The sequence below is a fragment of the Anguilla rostrata genome, chromosome 5 (assembly GCF_018555375.3).
Source record: "Anguilla rostrata isolate EN2019 chromosome 5, ASM1855537v3, whole genome shotgun sequence".
Classification (NCBI taxonomy): domain Eukaryota; kingdom Metazoa; phylum Chordata; class Actinopteri; order Anguilliformes; family Anguillidae; genus Anguilla; species Anguilla rostrata.
In genome coordinates, this window is record NC_057937.1 from 9,770,030 (window position 1) to 9,788,074 (window position 18,045).

General features: G+C 43.4%; 1 protein-coding gene across 1 annotated transcript; it reads left to right on the forward strand.

Annotated features, from left to right (window-relative positions):
* The first annotated feature begins 845 nt into the window (after nt 1-845).
* On the forward strand, nt 846-13,501 carry LOC135254676 (deoxycytidylate deaminase-like). The gene is made up of 6 exons (XM_064335052.1): nt 846-1,337; nt 3,504-3,633; nt 4,533-4,749; nt 6,167-6,283; nt 10,650-10,743; nt 13,177-13,501. The coding sequence occupies exons 1-6, from the start codon at nt 1,306-1,308 to the stop codon at nt 13,220-13,222; spliced, it is 636 nt and encodes a 211-aa protein (XP_064191122.1). The 5' UTR covers nt 846-1,305; the 3' UTR covers nt 13,223-13,501.
* Nucleotides 13,502-18,045: the final 4,544 nt, after the last annotated feature.

Genomic DNA, 18,045 nt, shown 5'->3' on the forward strand with positions numbered 1-18,045 from the left:
CTATGGATCTCAGATACCTTAATGCGCCATTAAATCTAATCAGCTGGTCGGTCTTGTTTTCAACAATGAGAATGAGCAAGCCTTGATGATGCCTTACTACAACTTCAGACCATTCTAATGCTTCATCACAAACGATGACAACTTCATCAATGTTCAACAGCGTTTAATGCTGGAAGCTAATTGTGAATATTCCTGCTGTGAGCGACGTACTGATGTTGATGTCTTTCAGGTTTTCAGCTGAGCAATATGCATTTTAATGACATTTAATTTGGGTTTTGTGAATGGAATTTGTTCATTTAAGTTTAAAAAAAGAATTAAATTTGAACATTAAAGAGTGCCGTGGCACACTGGTTGGGAAACGCTGGTGTAGACCAAAATGCAGTCGCCGTAGACTATGAAGTAGGAAAACAGTTATTCACTGATTTATGGATGAGTGACAGATTGTTTCTGCATGAAAAATATTGTTTTAGGTTTTAATTTAATTCAATGAAGTGGCTTTGTCACATGATGTCTGGCAAGGTTGGGTCATTTTTGACCCTGTGGACATGGGGTACATACATGATATGAAGACTACACTAGGGTTAGGCCATACTGGGTCAAAATTGACCCAGGAACATAATTGCGGGCAGCACAGAGCAGCTGGATTCATGGGGTGTAGCCTGCGCTGGCTATCCAGCTCTTCAGCTCTCCGTACAACAGCTGCTCTCCAAGTCGTTGTGTCTCTTCATTAGACCAGGCTTTCTCAAATTCTGGTAAAAGTTTACAAAACCATATACCACTAGATGAGCAACGCTCCATCCAGAATGGATTTAGTGTCTGTAGACCTCTTTGCTCCTACAAACTGCAGGTGAGCCAGAGCATATTACTTCCTGACACATCGTGTTAGCCAGTGCACACGCTGATACTAAGTCCTTCTTGGTAACCTCTGAATTGCCTCAGTCAGATGCTTTTGATGCCTACGTGCTATTAGGAAGCACCTTCAAATTTGCCACGATGTAGGCAACTCTGGCTTCAGGCATACACTGCACTGTTGTTGCTGGTGTCTTTATTGTCACGTTTCACAGAGTCCTGACCTCTACGATCTGGGTTTCCTCAGTAGGTCTCAGCAGGTGCATTACTAAGTGGGGAACAATGATTGGAGATGCGGAGTGCTACTAAGCAGTCAACAACTGTGTTTCTACTGCGCCATGACAACATCTTGCAGCAGGGACACTGGCAGGGGAGAAACTGTGTCTAAGATGAACGGAAAACAGTGGCTCAGACAAAAGGGAGTCAAAATCCCACTGGATCTCATATAGCATCTCGATGTGGGCCTCTAGCAATTACCTGTGCCAGTTGTGAGTTAATACGATAATTTTGATAAATACCAATTTTACTAGTACAATTGGCAACAGAGCTCATACTTCATATTGTGTATGGTAGAGGATACATCTGTGGTGGATGCTATAATGTGGTCTTAACATATTTTAACATTTTGTCCACAAAATTTGGAGTTTGAGGGGATTTGGGTATTTCAGATGACTGCTTGTTAACTTCTTTCTGGATCTTGATGTGATTAAATTGGCAAAGTACTCACAGAGTAGGTAGTTATAGAATGTTGAATGTAGTAGTCGGTGTCAGATTACTCGAAAGATTGAAAAATAGATGATTGTGATTAAGATTAAATGTTTGTTTTAACTACTGTAAATGAAATCTGGTGCAAAGGAAAATATTTCATTGCATTCATAGCCAACATTGGGCTGATCGATTTGGGTGATGATGTTAGTCAACAGGTGTGCCATTTGGGGCAGTCCATTTCTATGCCTTGGCATTTCAATTACAGTACAGGCTGAGGGTGTGGCTTACTGTTATATATACATGTATGTGGTTGCATGAGATCACAGTTCAGCTGGCAGTCTTAACTAAAAGAACAATACTGAATAATAAAAGAAGAACTGCAAGATGAGTGTAACGACAAAACAACAAAGAAGGTAACTTTCAAGTTTAAGGTGTATGCTTAATAAGTTAGTTCCGAGATGAGAACCATAGGTGTGCAAACTCGCTGAGTGTAACTTGGTGGCCTGTGTTAGTATTTGTATGTTAGTATTTGCGACCTGACGAGGATAAGTGAATCCGCAGCTGATAATCAGCGAATGGGACTGCCTACTAATCACGTTTTGCGTATGAAGCAGAGCTTTTAGTTCAAAAACTCCCTTTTAGTGCACTGAATACATTCATTGGCTGTATCTGCTGGTTCACCGTAAGAGCGTATCCAGCACCGCGGACAGCACACGACACAATGCTGTCTGTGATATTCCCACTGCGGGGCAATTGTCGATTGAAATGGTCCAGATACGAGATAGTGTAATGTTGCATTCAGTTGTTGCAATGCTTGACGCCGCCTAACAACAGTGTTGATGTTGCGCGCTCATTGTAGCTAAGGTAACATTATCGTTAGTCAAGTCAAGTCAAAGTTTATTTGTATAGCACATTTACAACAACCACAGTTGATCAAAGTGCAATCGTTGACAACTAGCGCTTCAAAACTAACTTGAAATTTAAAATAATTTAAAAAAAAATTTGTAATACAGTTTGTTACAATGTCCTGTTAAAGGCAAAAAGCATGCTCCTTTCGTGACAGACCAAAGCAATTCAGTGCAACAGCCTGTCAATGCATTTACTTGTATTTTTGTTCTAGTGGCGACTGCCTACTGATTTTTTTTGGAACTTAAAGTACTTGTTTCTGTCGCCACAGTTGCGCTAGATGTTTTTTTTAAAAACACTCCGTGATTTCTGCTTCCCAACTTTGACGTGATTGCTCAGTGACTTTAGCCGATATTTTCCGTGACAATCACACAACCTGAATTATTGCTTGGTTGCAGGAAGTGTCTTGGGGCAGTACGGTATGGGACGAGCCAAGCACCACTAAGCGTACTCGCACAGGTGCAAGTAATAATAATAATAATAATAATAATAATAATAATAATAATAATAATAATAATAATAATAATATAATATACATGAAAATAATTTGATGGATTTCATAGCTATTTACACATTAAGTTATATCCACATCAAAACGTGCATCGCATATTCACGCATTCACGCTGACTGAAAGCTGAATGTTTAATGTCTAATGTATTTTTTTCACTGTATCTACATGGGGAAAGCAGAGAGGGTTACAGACGGAGACGAGCTTACGGTGCATAAAATGCCATTTTGGGAAATAATCCCCAGGGCACCAAGGGGTATTATTTTTTGGGTTGACCATTGGTCATCCTACAGGATGTGCCACAGTCTTCATGTTCACCTTTATTTATACTCCGTGATGTTCACCTTTATTTATGCTCCGTGAAGGCTCAGTTTTCTGACGGATTTGCTAACTACTTCGCTCAAGCATCCAAGTTGTTTTCCAGTTGCCTGTCCTGGTTTTGTAGTCTCCCACCAAGCAGCAGGGCTTTGCTGGCAGTGATGTACAGGTGTGTGGAGTGCCTAGTGCTCAGCTCTGTTTCTTGGATTTACAGTGCTGATGGTTTTCCCGAGGGGCCTTCTGGGGGTGGAACAGAATCAAGGGAGGACTACCTGAAGGACTCTGACTACTTCATGGGGGTTGCCCTCCTGACAGCACAAAGGAGCAGAGATCCTAACACACAGGTATTCTAATAATAGTACCACTACTAATATTGTTGTATGAATTCTATTTTCTTTGATGGTTTTATGTTAAATATTGATTCATGTTTTGTGTTTAATATTAATTAGTGTGATAACATTTGATATTGATGTTCCAAAAGTAAATAAAACATTTAACAATTTAAGGCTCAAGTAAGACTCAAATATTATATTATGCCCATGATGCTACTTAGCATCCAAAACTGTTGAAATACTGTAGGCTTATTGTAAGTTTTAAGTCTCGACCGAATTAGTATATTCGAAATATAAACAAGTATTTAAGTAATGAAAGCCTAAAGGGATTTGTATGTTATATTATAATGGTAAACTAATGTCAAATTATTCATAAATGAGTATGCATTTTTTCATGCATATCCCATGAATGGATATGCAATGTATTCATGCATATAATTTTAATAGTTCGGGTCGTTCTTGCATTAGAAGGGTAATCTAAAGGTTAATACATAGTTACTCCATTTTGGGGGACCAAAAGTAATTGGACAATTGATTGCTCAGTTGGTTCTTCATCAGCAGTGTTTTGTCGCATCATTAGTTCATGCACAAGCTAACAAAAGGTTTATAGTTGACTCTAGGTGTGGAATCTGCATTTGGACTCCTGATTTTACCCTGTTTCTACCAGTCTGAGATTATGTTTGCCTACGTATTTTGGGGCCTGAAAGGGATGCCTGCTATATAAAAGGCAGTACCATCACTCACACTGGCTGATGCGATTCCTCTTGCTGAAGTCTTGTATCCCCCTTTTCCTAAAGATTTGTTCTTTTTGAATTAGTCACTGATTATAGTGCTGTTTAAAACTGCCTTACCTGTCTGTCTGCTTGTTTTTTAATGTATTTTAGAGAGTGAAATAATTTTTTTTATATTAGGTGGGAGCCTGCATTGTGAACAAGCAAAACAAGATAGTGGCGACAGGCCACAACGACATGCCCAATCGCTGCGATGGCCTACTGAGCTGGAAAGGGTCCCCCGAGAACAGTACTGACAAAGATGATCAATGCAAGAAATCAGGTGATCAACGCAAGAAATCAGATCGTCAGTGCGAGCAATCAGATGATCAATGGTTGGAAACCAAGTACCCCTACGGTGAGTCTCCCTTCAAACACACTCCCTTCTCCAAAATATAGGGTCGAAAGAATTCTGGGGAATTTCATGTTTCAGAGCTCACCAACACTGGAAGTCCAAAAAAGAAAGTCCAAAGCTGGCCTGTAATAAGCCGTCAGACCCTCTTACCTGCATCAAATAACAAAAAGAGAAACAACTCAAAACAGAAGTCTGCAAAAAAAATGGCACCTCTGCCTACTCTAAGGTTTTAGCACTAAACTAACGCTATAACTTCTAGGCTATTTACCAAATTTCCAGAGAGCCTCTGATGTAAGTTATCACAAAAGCAGATGCTAAATCATCAACCTCCCTCCATGGCAAACTCAGCAAAATAAAAAAAGATTCAGGTAATGCGACACTCCTGATCATCTACCTGACCATTAGATCAGAAATCTCTTCTGTTAGACAAGTAAACTGAACTGTAGGGTGCACATACTGTATTTGAAAACATGCTTTTCATTGTCATTTATGAGAAGACCTAGCCCTAAGGGATCCACAAGAATAATCATTACATTACAGCCATTTTGCAGACGTTCTTATCCAGATCGACTTACACAACTTTTACATAGCATCCATTTATACAGCTGGATAAATATTGAAGCAATGCAGGTTAAGTATCTTGCTCAAGAGTACAATGACAGTGTCCTACCCGGGAATTGAACCTGTGACCTACACTGCCACCCACCCTGCCATTACGATTGTTCTTTCCATAAACAATGAGGATTGCATGTGTGTTCTACAATAGCTCTGGCCTACAGTAGAGTTCACTGTGTGGTTACAAATCATAAAATCCAGACCCACTGTGTGGTTATAAATCACAATTTTATGGAGATTCTGACCCGCTGTGGGCAACTGTAGTGGGTAACAGCATATGAATGGTGGATTTTGTAACACCCTTTTGTACCATTTTAATCATGGACTGTTTGATAATTGTATGGATTGATCAATGTTGCCTTGTGTTTTCACGCGTTATACTTGTCTTGTCCTCATACTCTCCCTTAGCACTAAGTGGGGTTCTGTGTGTTTGTAGCGTACACTTTGAGTTCTGCCAACACTGATGGCGGTGTGGTGTGTGTTGGCTTTCAGTCAAAATATGGTAATTTATCAACACTGGTAAGGGCCATTCAATTCAGATAATAAGCTCTTCAGCTGAGCAATTACCTCCCCTTTTGTGGCCAATGTTGTTGAGAAGTGAGTACACCTGTTTGGGCTTGAAGCGTTGTGTGTAGCATGCTTATGTGTACGAGTGCATGCCATGCATTTGTGTGGGTGTACGCACCTCTGTGTGCGAATATGTGAGCGTCATTTTTTCAACGTGAAGGAGTGCATCTGTTAATGTGTACATGTGCTTGTGTCTTATAAGTGTGGGTGCTACATACGTAACTTTCTTTCTTTCCAGTGTGTCACGCTGAGCTGAACGCCATCATGAACAAGAGCTGCGCGGACTTGAAAGGCTGCACTATGCACGTGACCCTGTTCCCCTGCAACGATTGTACCAGGCTCATCGTCCAGGCAGGTGGGTCTCTCTCTCTCTCTCTCGCTCTGGCAGTTCAGATGGAGATACATACACCAGGGTCTCATCAAGTATGCCCCCACATAAAGCCGCACCCTGGATGTTTTGAGGAGCTCACGGTAGGTCAAGCTTGCCCCCTCACAGTTTCTCTCCAAGATGTACTTGGGTCCATCTGGACTCTCAATCTGCTCAATTGACTAAAACTGGCACCCTAGTGAATATGTCTGTTAACTTCTGGTTGGCATACGCAACTAAAGTGGTACTCCTTGGTTAATGTCTAGTGGTCCGAAGTCTAAGGTTGAGTGTGCCAGTGCCGACTGGGGTAGTTGCCAATGCTCCAACCCAAGGAGGATTCGCTGTTGGCCTTTTACAACTGGTTTAGTGAGAGGCTCCTGCAGGTGTGGTGATTTACCACTGGATGGTGAAAGCAAAGTAACTTGTTCAGAAAAAAACCCAACTTTTTACCCACATCATTGCAGTTTTTTTAGAATATATTTATTTAAATATTTTGTTTGCTCCCAGGATCCCCTGCTGTTGGAGCAGAGGCGGAGCCCCTCCAGGGCTGCATATTGAAACGAGGTTGACGTCTCTCCCTCTGAGCGCGGGGGTGTGGGGGGGGGGGGGCTGGGGTGTGGGGGGGCTCGTTTAGCTTCCGCCCCCCCAGCACAGTGGGGGTGCTGCCTCTCGTCTCGAGGTTGTCACCTCATTAAGAAGCAACCCGGCTCTTCTTAAACACCTTCGGCTATTTTTCGGGATCCCCGTGCACCCCTCCCTGAACGGCACCTCCTACGACCCCCTCGCACTTCAAGAAGAGACTCGTGCACGAAAAACACCCAAACACATCAAGCTCAAAACAGCAAAAGATTTGTCATCTCTTTGACTGCGATGCGCTTCTCCACAACAGGAGAGGGGCAAAAGTGCTTGCGTAACTAACCCCCCCCCCCTTTTTTTCATTTGTGTTTCTCCTAAGATGTGAGAAACTACAGGAGGAACTCTCAGGTGGATTCTAAATTATTAATTTCTCTTGATGTCTTTTCCAGGAAACGCAGCGTGGCATAGTATGAGCACGCCCGAAGAACAGCTTTTTCGTTTGTTTGTCGCCTTTATTAAAGCCACAGACAACAGCTGCACCTTGTCAATCTGACCGCGGGCAGTAACATTAAGACCTTCTCTGAAATGGAAGACTTTGAGTTCCCCCATTTTCAGTTTGTGCTGACACAGAGATTTTTTTTTCCTAATGTATGACTTATTTCCTTTGTGTGAGCTCTTCAGCTTTTTTGAGAGCGCAGGCCTTTTGGCTGGGTGTATGCATTGGCAGGGATAGCAGTGGGCTGTAGGGGGCGCTGTGGTCCTGTCGCTCCTAGCCCTCATCCCCAGGCCGGCCTTGCATCCCCTGACGCATTCGGACAGACACGTTCAGCTCTTGACCCCAATGAGCTGTGTTACTTCATTTAAAACAAATAATTTCAGTTGAGCCCCTCCTGAAAGCTGACTGGCTGACTCTCTTTTTCTCTCCTCCTCTTCCCAGTTTAGCCATGTTTTCCCCCTTTTCCTTTTCCATCTCCTCTTCCTTTTTCTTTCTTCTCTACCTTTCTCTCTCTCCCTCGATCATGCCTCAGCTCCCCCTTTCTCTCTGTCCCTCCCTCGCTCTCTGTCTTTTTAAACAGACGGCTAATCGGGCTGTACTTGGTTATTAATCCTAGAAAATCAGCTGCATTGTCTATTTTTAGCAACAGCGTTACCTGCCGTGTCCTGCCAAAAACAGCTAGGACAGCTTTAGGGTTGTGACTTGATTTTTACTGTTTTTGTTTAGCATATGCAACATAGCTCAATTGGACTGGCTTTGATTATTTAAGCACTCCCTGTTTGTCTCACAAATAAAAATAATAAAAATAAATAAATCAAAAATAAGAATACATTTTTAAATTCAAGGCATTGAGAATCACAAACCTGTCACAATCATTTAGTGAGTAATTATGCTTCAAAAGGCAGGGAAATAATTAGTGTAGTGAAACTGTAAATCTTTTCCCTGGCTTTCCCAAGCCTCATTGAGCCCAGCACCCCATCTGTGTCTGGTGCCAGCTTTTTTGTTAGTTGGATGTGAGGGACTGAATCGGGTGAAATTATGGGCTAGGGTTCCGGAGTGAAGAACTCGTGAAAATGCTGATTGCATTCTAATGTCGTTTAATTACTCCTCGGTTGTCTTCCCGAATCCCTCGCTCCCCCCCTGCCACCCCCCCGAATTCATAGCCTTTTCCCATTCGCATTTCACTGTACCTCAGTCCCCCTGCAATGGTAAGGGTTTTGCTGCTCAGCTTGCTGGCCCCACAGTACCCTCTATTGTGTTCCGGGGCATGTGCTGACATGCCACCTGCACCCCCAGTGCCAAGAGAGGAAGGGGACCTTTAAATCCCCCCAAGGGCACTATTGGATGGCTCACACCCTCCTCATAGCATTTTTAGACACCATGATCTCTCTTTCTTCTCTCTCTCTCTCTCTCTCTCTCAAAAATTGTAAAATTCAAAATTATTTATTAGCATGAAATACGCTTGTAAATATTGCCAATACGTACATACGGAAATACATTTAAACATGAATGCAGATTAGAGTAATTCCTATTCCTAACTAGTAACCACCACAATATCAGCAGTAATAATAGTTTTATATGATGGTCAATAACAATAGAATTATTATTATTATTATTATTATTATTATTATTATTATTATTATTATTATCATCATTATCATCATCATCATCATCATCATCATCATCATTATTATTATTATTAGTAATAATAATAATAATAATAACGTAGTTGGTCTTCCCTGGATGTTGGAGCCGATAGGTTCAGTTCGGCCACGCCCTGACCTGTTTCCATCCACTCTACTTCACTCACTGGGGTGCATTTAATATCAGTTAGGGCCTTTCACAGTCTGTCACATTGTAAGGTTTTGTAACAGGGGACTTTCAGTACAGAGACAAGACAGCAGAAAATGAAACTTTTTTAGTTCCTGCAACAGAAGAAATTGGGAAAATCAGATTTGGGAGCTGGGAAAAAAGAGTAACTGGCCTGTAGAGAGTTTTTTTTTTGCTATGTGTGTGTTTTAGAGAATAGAGTGAGGCTTAGTCCAGAACAACTGGAAGCAATAATTTAAAGCCGCTTAGTTTTATATATTGGTCCCCTTCCCTAGCTACCCGTTTATGTTTTTATACTATGGTTAGCCGGTCCTCTTTGTGTGCTTACAAGGAAGCCGGAGATGAGAAGGGGAAACTGATGTTTTATTTCAAAGTTATGGAAAAAGAAATCAGTATTTCATATTTCTGGGAATGAAAAATGCTATGCATTCAGGTGTTAGGGAGCAGCACTTTGGCCACATTCTTTGAGTCTGTACTAACAAAAGCTGAGATACTTCAAATAACCCTTTCCACGATTAGACAATGTCAGGCATCAGGTGGTTGGTTGCTTTACGTGAGTTGCATGTTATCCTTTGGTTAATAGAAACAGTCTAACCCTGTCTCACCAAACAAAAAACCTGGTAAAAGTGATTTGAAGTACAGAGATTCCAAACTCAAAAGTGGGGTTCCAGTAAAATAGGTTAAACAATCTTTTATTTGCTTTTAAGTGGACTTATGCGTGCATGTTTGTTCTGGCAGCTTATGGGGGGGGGGGGGGCGCATCAATATTCCTCTGCTCTCCCACTCCCTGCGAGCCATCAGTATTACCCTACCCTCCCTTTCCATTTATGGTTTGTTTATTGGATTTACATTTAGAAACGCCATCATAGTTCCTCATCACAAGGGGCTTCTGTATGCAAACCTGCGCACATACGCAGATTTAATGAACTCGGGGGTTCGATTCTTACTCAGAACCTTACTCATGAATTTCTCTGACCTCACTTGGTGCCCAATTACTCTAGGAACTGTCTGCCTCTTTCGGCAAGGCTTTGGTTTGTCCTCATTGCAGGTTTATGTGAATGTTCTCGTGTGAAGGAGCTTGGTCCCCTGTCCCCAATGACCTTCTGGGAGTGGTCTCCCCACGTGCCTTCATAATGGAGTGGGATGGGTATGGAGGCTTGTGGGAGTGGCCTCTGTACATGCTTCCAGGATTGTGTGGGGCAGGCCAATCACAGCATCAGACGTGAGACAGGAACTGGGCACCAGGCTGTGGGTTGGTGACTGCGGACTGCAGCTGCAGTGGGTCTCCTGTGTGTCTCAAGCCCTTGATACGGGTTCACGGCTGCAGTTAAATGGCCCCCGCCCTCCTCCCCCCCGGCGTGTCTGCGTAGGCCCCCGCTACCGTCCACCGCCCCCCCCCCCCCGCCCCATCGGACGCTTGATTTTTCTCTCTGTCTTTCTCCCTCTCTACAGGTATAAGGGAAGTGATTTATCTGTCAAAGGGTGATGGCAGAAAGGAAGCTATTGCCTCTGAACGCCTACTCGACAAGGCGGAGATCAAGCACAGGTGAGTCTCCACAGCACTCTTGAGAGGAGCCAAAAAAAAAAAAAAAAAGACATATTCATTTACATCTGTCTGACCAGACAGGTCTGACTGCGCAAACAAACAGGGACGCCCGCTTCTGCTGGTGAAGGAGAGCTCTCGTGTCTCATGCCACGCCAGCCTGTGTTGGCTGGTTCACAGACCTTTGGAAGTGTGCAGTGCCATTCTGCTCTCGCCATCATGGATCAGCATGCTCATATAAAACTGCATGTGGGTTTGGTGCGCTTATCCTAAAATCTGGTGTACAAGTTGCAGCTGCTCATTTGTCTCTCCCACCTTTGTAAGGCTGCTCCCCCTTTGGCAGTATCGGGGGTATTAGTCACGCCCCTTTCACGGTCCCTCAGGACAGTTTGGAAATTAGAAGCGCATGGCAGATTTTTACACCAGTAACCCCAGACCGTCATAGATGCAGTTAAATGTCTTTTACTGGTGTGTAAGTCTAAATCCTGAGAGTTGCCAGTCGTCCACGAGGAGCAGCCGCCGTACCGCCAAGCTCCCTGAGGAAGTGACATTAAAGGACACGGGCGGGATCGGGGTGGGAGGAGCCAAGCACCTCTGGAGGACAGGAAGTACTCTCTCATCTCCGCTTCACTCCCCGCCACCACTGTGTCGCCCTCCTCAGAGTTAATAATGGGGCTTTATTGCTCCGGAAACTGCAGCTGGGTTCGGACATAGCTTTCAAACGGTGCCGCTGAGAATGCTATATTAGAAAGAAAAAAACACACACGCACAAATAAATAAAAACAGACCAAAACCCAGTTTTATAGTTCCTTCTCGATATCAATAGGTAACGTTCTGGGGCCTTGCTGCCAGCATAAGCAGTCATCTCCCCTTCTATGTGGGATATCAGTTTGAGCAGCTAAAGAGATGCTGTCAGTTTGCAGATGAAAAGTATAATGCATAAATTTCAAACACACAACTAAGAAGATATAAATATGAATTATTATTCATTGATACTTAACAGGAATTATGGTTCCTTCACCAGTACACACCCACATTACTTGCAGTGGTGTAGCTTATATGAATCTTTAACCCTTTAAAGAGTAGGTTTTTTGGAATGTTTTTTCTTCAAAATTCTTAGTCAGTGTTCTAGAACTCTGTTTCTTTCAATACGAGTAGATACTGTTACCTCAGCATTAGAATGTTCAGTTAAGGACATTCTAATCACATATTGTATCTGTGATCTTACACCTTAAAGGGTTAATTAATCGTATTCTGCCATGTTCCTGTTTGCACTAATATTCAGCTGTGTGGTAAAAAAAAATTAAGATTCCATCAGTCAAAATGATGTGATTCATTGCACATGTAACCCACCGGTTGAAGTTTTCAGTTGTGAGAAGGCTTTTTTTCCTTCTTTTTTAAATTGAGAGATAATGAGAGAGCAAAGAAAACCTCTAAGATGCAGGAGCTTAGAAGAAGTGCAAATTCCACGGTAAACCTTATGCTTATATATTCTGAGGTTCCACAGCAAGCTTCCTACTATAGGACATTAAATATTGGCAAAGAGGTGTGTGGTGGCGTCTTAAGACTTCTATCTGATGCAAAGCAAATATGAAAAACTTATTGCAGGGGATGCGCTTACAGGAAAGAAGAAAGAAAGAAAAAAAATCAATTTTCAATATAAAATCCCGGAAGACATCTTCATGTCTTGAGAGGTTTGGAGATTAATTCCCTTGGCAGTTGTCTGAAGCCTGTCTCCTACCCGCAGGCGTACTTCATGTAACTCCGTTCAATTATATTTCCTCTCTGTCCATTTGTGGTCGGTGATTTCATTCGCACATCAAACAGAGCTCACATCCAATTGTAGCTTAGGAAACAGCTTTTATAACCTTGACATGTTGCCACCTGAGAATGGCAACAAAAAAAAAAAAGTAAGAGAGAAAAAAAAAAAACACTAACAGTTGGCCATGCAATATTGATGCATGATGAATACCTGGTTTGTATGGATTCAAATATTTTATTCCTGGAAGAAACTGAAGCTGAATTAAATATAGAACCTCCCCTAGGACAGCTTGCTGGACCAGCAGAACCTCCCCTAGAACAGCTTGCTGGACCGGTAGAACCTGCCCTAGAACAGCTTGCTGGACCAGCAGAACCTCCCCTAGAACAGCTTGCTGGACCAGCAGAACCACCCCTAGAACAGCTTGCTGGACCAGCAGAACCTCCCCCAGAACAGCTTGCTGGACCAGCAGAACCTCCCCTAGAACAGCTTGCTGGACCAGCAGAACCTCCCCTAGAACAGCTTGCTGGACCAGCAGAACCTCCCCTAGAACAGCTTGCTGGACCAGCAGAACCTCCCCTAGAGCAGCTTGCTGATGGCTTACAGCAGAACAGGTGCAACGGTTGGAAAAAATTTCTTTAAAATGTCTGACATGCTCTTATCTGTGTGTGTTCCAGGCAGTTTGAGGGTGCGAGAAATCCGATCACCCTCAATTTTTCATGAAATGAACGCTGGCAGCCGTCACCTGCGCACCTTGATCCTGCTGGAGCTCTAATTGCCTTCTTCACTCCTGGATCAAATTAATCACTGCATATTCACCGTTTGATTGCTTCTCTTTAGCCTAGCAAACCACTTAATCAAATTCAATCATTACAGACCAAGGGTTAATTAGCCACTGGTTGGTTGGTGTAATTTTACTAAATCTGAAAAAATAGATTTTATGAATGATTATGTATTTATCCAAGCTTTTGATTTCTTGAATAAACTACCGCTAAACTTCAACTCTTCTTGCCTTGATTTTTTCAAATGAAACCATGACTGGAACATAGCCGGGCTGGGCTGGACTGGACATTTTTCCTCTCTCATCTTTTCAGTATTTTTCTGTCCCCAGTTTGAAATGGGCAGTATTTGACTCGCCGCTGTGCCAGCCACACCTGTACACCAGGGGCACTGCCAGCCAGGCCAGTGCCAGTTTAAACCCCTGCAGTCCGCACAGTACTGCAGGAGAGAGCAAGCGCTGATTATAGGTGGTGTATCTTACAGACGGTGGCTGGGGTGTAATTTTTTTGGGGGGGTTGGGGCTTAGGAACCCAACCTACTCCTGGCCGTGCTAGGCTGGTTGTCTCGCTGTCGTGGAAACCGTCATAGGTGGTTGATGGCTATAGGGCTGCCTGCATGCGCAATGAGCTTCTTGATCCATACAGAAGCACAGTTTACCGTGGTTTTTGGTGGAGTAACGTAGCTGTCATGCTTAGCATGTAAAAGGAACTGCACATTTGCTCTGAGAAGACACATACACACAAACACACAGACAAACACACACACACAAACAAACAAACAAACAAACACACACACACGCACACACACGTTGTTTTTGTTTGTGTATCGGAGACTGCCGGGACGACACCTTTAACGCCTGCCTCAGTCCGGAAATGTTTTGTGCGCGCAGCGTCTCGGAAGCAGCCATGCAGGGCCACCGCCTCGCCCGCCCAGGGTGCAGTAATGCAAATGTACCTCATTAACCGTGCGAGAGAGAATTACAGCTCGTGTCTGCTCGGCGCTAACCCGCTCGCGCTCCTGCGGCACGGCCATGTAATTAAACTTTCCCGTGTTCTGCGACTGGGTCCGTCTGTTCATAAATGCAGAGATTTTTTTTTCTTACTCCTTTCGGTATTTTGGAATGAGCAACTGTACGAAGGAGACGTACCAGCGCCAGTATCTGTGCGCCCCCGTTCCAATCCAGCCTCAGAGGACCTAACCTCCCGTGAGCAGCAATTTATCTGTGGAAGCCACCCTGCACCACTGGAAACTCACACTGATTAATAGTAACTTTTAGGAAATATGGGACCTTCAGTCACCCACGGCCTGCGGACCTTTTGCATAGACATCTCCTGAAGTCCCCAGATTAACCGAGCTTTAATCACATTCACATGTGTTGTCCTTAGTAATAACTCACAGTCGGCTGTCACAACAAGAAGCGGCACAGTTTTCAAACGCATCCTCGGGTATTCTCTGGTCTAGTGCCCTCTGTCCATGTCCTTCGGTCGCTCGGCATCACTTGTGAACCATGGGTTTCTGACCTCCATTCAGACATCTTTTTGTCATCTTGCTTTCTCAGTAGGAGCCATTGGTTGGAATGGAACCTGAGTCAATTTGCTCTTCCAGACAGCTGGTGTCGGTGTGCTATTAGAAAAGAACATTTTTGACAAATTCATTTTCGCAGTGAAAATAATATATGGAGCCTATAGAACATGGGAAGGGGACGCATATACACAACATGGCCAAAAGTGTGTGGACACCTGACATCCAAAATCTCATCCAAAATTATGGGCATTAATATGGAATTGGTCCACCCATTGCTGCTATAACAACCTCCACTCTTCTAGATGCTCTATACTAGATGTTGGAGCATTGCTGCAAGGATTTACTTCCATTCAGCTGGAAGAGCATTAGTGAGGTTGGACACTGATTGGGTGATTAGGCCTGGCTTGCATTTGGCTTTCCAATTGATCCCAAAGGTGTTGGATGGGGTTGAGGTCAGGGCTCTGTGCAGATCAGTCAAGTTCTTCCACATTGTTGTTGACAAAACCATCTCTAAAAAGACCTCGCTGTGTCCCCAGGGGCATGCTGAAACAGGCAAAGGCCTTCCCCAAACTGCTGGGGAAGCACAGAATCTTCCAGAATGTGATTGCATGTTGTAGCATTAAGATTTGCCTTCACTGGAACTAAGAGGCCTAGCTCAAACCAATGAAAAACAGCCCCAGGAAAAGGTCCAATGTCATATAGTGTATATCATATATGGTATATGGTAAAATATACTAATCTTTCCTTTTTAAATTGCCTTGCATTTACATATGTTTTGAAAACCTTGCATTCACAACAATCCTTACATTTTTTTGGTCAGTCCATCTGCAACACAAGTTTCTATTGTTTGTGTCAAACTGGCCTGAAGTTTCCAGTTCCACTTTAAAAAAATCTTGTTTGCAATACAGTGCCAAGAAAGTGTGAAATTCCGTCTCCAGTGCTGGTTGCTGCTTTGCCAATGTTAGCAGGATCGAGACAGAAATTAATAGAATAAAATAAACAGAAGTGAAGGATACATGTTTCCATGGGCACCTGATGTATCATATGAAGGCACTCTGAATTAGAATTTCAAATCCTGACATTTCCTTTTCCTTCTCTTGAAAGAAGTCACAAAAGAAGCAATCTTTACCTCGTGCCGTATTAAGACAGCAAATCTTGCGAGTTGCGTGAGCCCTTAGGAGATACCCTCGAACCCGTTGCCTCCCCTGACCTGTCTTTTCACGTCGCTTCGTTAGAAGTAGTCCTTTGCTCTCCGGTGAATAGACTTTCAATGCCGGGCGTTTTTCCTCGCCACTTCTGGGGGAAATAAGCCTCTTCAGTCTTCTTAAGCCCAGAAAGGAGGGAAGCACAAAGAACAGCTTTGTCCGTATGACACATCCCTGGCTTACCGTGGAAAAAGGTGCTACCTTTTTGATTAAGGGAACGGCGTAAGCACAAAATGCAAAAGGGCGGGCTGGAAGTCGGCATACTGGTGGGTTTCAATTAAATGCGGAATCCTATGAATCACCCGCTCTCGATTTTAAAGTTCAGCTTATTAGCATGCCAGTGATGCTCTCTTAATCTCAGATGCAAGGGATCGATAAATTGGAACCGTGAAGTATTCTTGACAGGCTTTTCTTACTACCTCTCTTTTTTTTAGTGGTCTCGCAGTCTCGCCTAATTTCCAATTTCTCTCTGATTGACAAGAATGGTACAGACCCATGTCCCTCTGTGACAATATGTCACCCTTATGTCCCTGAGGTGACCCTCTTACCACCTCCAAGTGCAGTTGAAATCTCTTTCCATACAGACAGGTACCATAGAATCAACAACAACAAAAAAGATTAAAAAAAAAAAAAAAAATGGTTGCAAAGAAAGCAAAGCGGAAGAACATAAATCAGCGCAATCAGCAGTTCGCTACTCCCCCTTCAGTGTCAAGACCAAAGGTTTCTATAAATATTTTGGGTCATGTTAGGAATGATTGACTGAGGCAGGCATATGAAAATAATTCACTAAGTGGTTGGGAAAGGGGAGAAAAACAAATCCGTGAGCATGCCTTTTGAGGAATTATGGGATGGTGGCAGTCCGGTGAAGTTTTGCTTGCTGTGACGGCTGAGCGCGCCGCACAGTTGACATTTTTTTGAGACGCCAACATAGTTTGTCATCGCACTGCCGAGTTGCTGGAAAGACATTAGCGTAGCATTCCCTTTTTCTCCATAGTGCATGCAAAGGGTGAGCTTGTTTTGTGCCAGTCAGGAGTTTCAAACTTAATAACACATGAAATGGGACACAAAGCTACTCGGGACTGCACTGCTCAAGAAGTAAACCAAATCCTGCCTGTTAATGTGCAGGTGTTGCATTTGGGCCCAAGGACTGTGGGAGAGGATCCATTACTGATATTCGGCTGGCTGTGGCACAAGTGATGAGGGAGGGTTTTTGTCAGCAGGGAATTCCCCGCCTCATTATGCATTAGCGGCTCCAGTCGATGTCGATCCTTTGCCTTTGCGATCAAATTCAGTCACAGTAAACCAAATCCTGCCACGGTGGCTGCGTACCTCAGCTGGTGGACTGTGCTGTGAAGAGCAGTGCTGGGGCTCCTGCGTGTGCACGCCCAGTCCTCCCCCTTCCAGGCGGACAGAGGGCGTGGCAGCATAGAGACGGGCTCATGTGGGCGTTCCAAATCGGGGCGAACAGTAACATAAAATCCCAAAACACGAGTTGTAGGAACCTCAGTTTCGTACGGGTTCTGACGACAGTAACACGTAGATCTTTAACAGTGTTGGCCGGACTGGCTTTTGCCGTCGATGAACCCCCACGTGTTCACTCTCGAGCGGGATAAATATTACCAGAGCCATTACCGTAAGTTATCATTTACCGGAACCCTCTATCAAATTGAACTCCCCATCGCCTCCATGCGTCGAAAATTTAATAAAAAACAAATTAGCGGCACTGTAGATCCACGGAAACATTGGTGGGTGGTTTGTTCTCCCTCATTGCCTTCATCTCGTTCTCAGAAAATAATGAAAGTTGAGAAAATTGACACAAGACCTCAGCGGGAGGGATCAATCAGCCATCGATCTTCCTTTTTTGAATGCAATCCTCGTAATAGTTTACATCAGATATCTGCTCTTTAAAAATACACATTCCATCTCGTCCTTTATTCTGGGTATGATATGTTTCCCTACAAACTGAAAGGTGTAATTATCTATAGATTTCCAAAAAAAAAAAAGTCCTAGTCACAGAAGCAGAACTTTCCCCAATGT

What these genes read in the sequence shown, in the direction of transcription:
- LOC135254676 (XM_064335052.1), top strand. Translation starts at nt 1,306, where the DNA reads ATGTGGGCCTCTAGCAATTACCTGTGCCAGTT. An exon ending in AGCAATTACCTGTGCCAGTT is followed by an intron (nt 1,338 to 3,503) that starts GTGAGTTAATAC and finishes TTGGATTTACAG; the next exon opens with TGCTGATGGTTTTCCCGAGG. An exon ending in AAGGCGGAGATCAAGCACAG is followed by an intron (nt 10,744 to 13,176) that starts GTGAGTCTCCAC and finishes TGTGTGTTCCAG; the next exon opens with GCAGTTTGAGGGTGCGAGAA.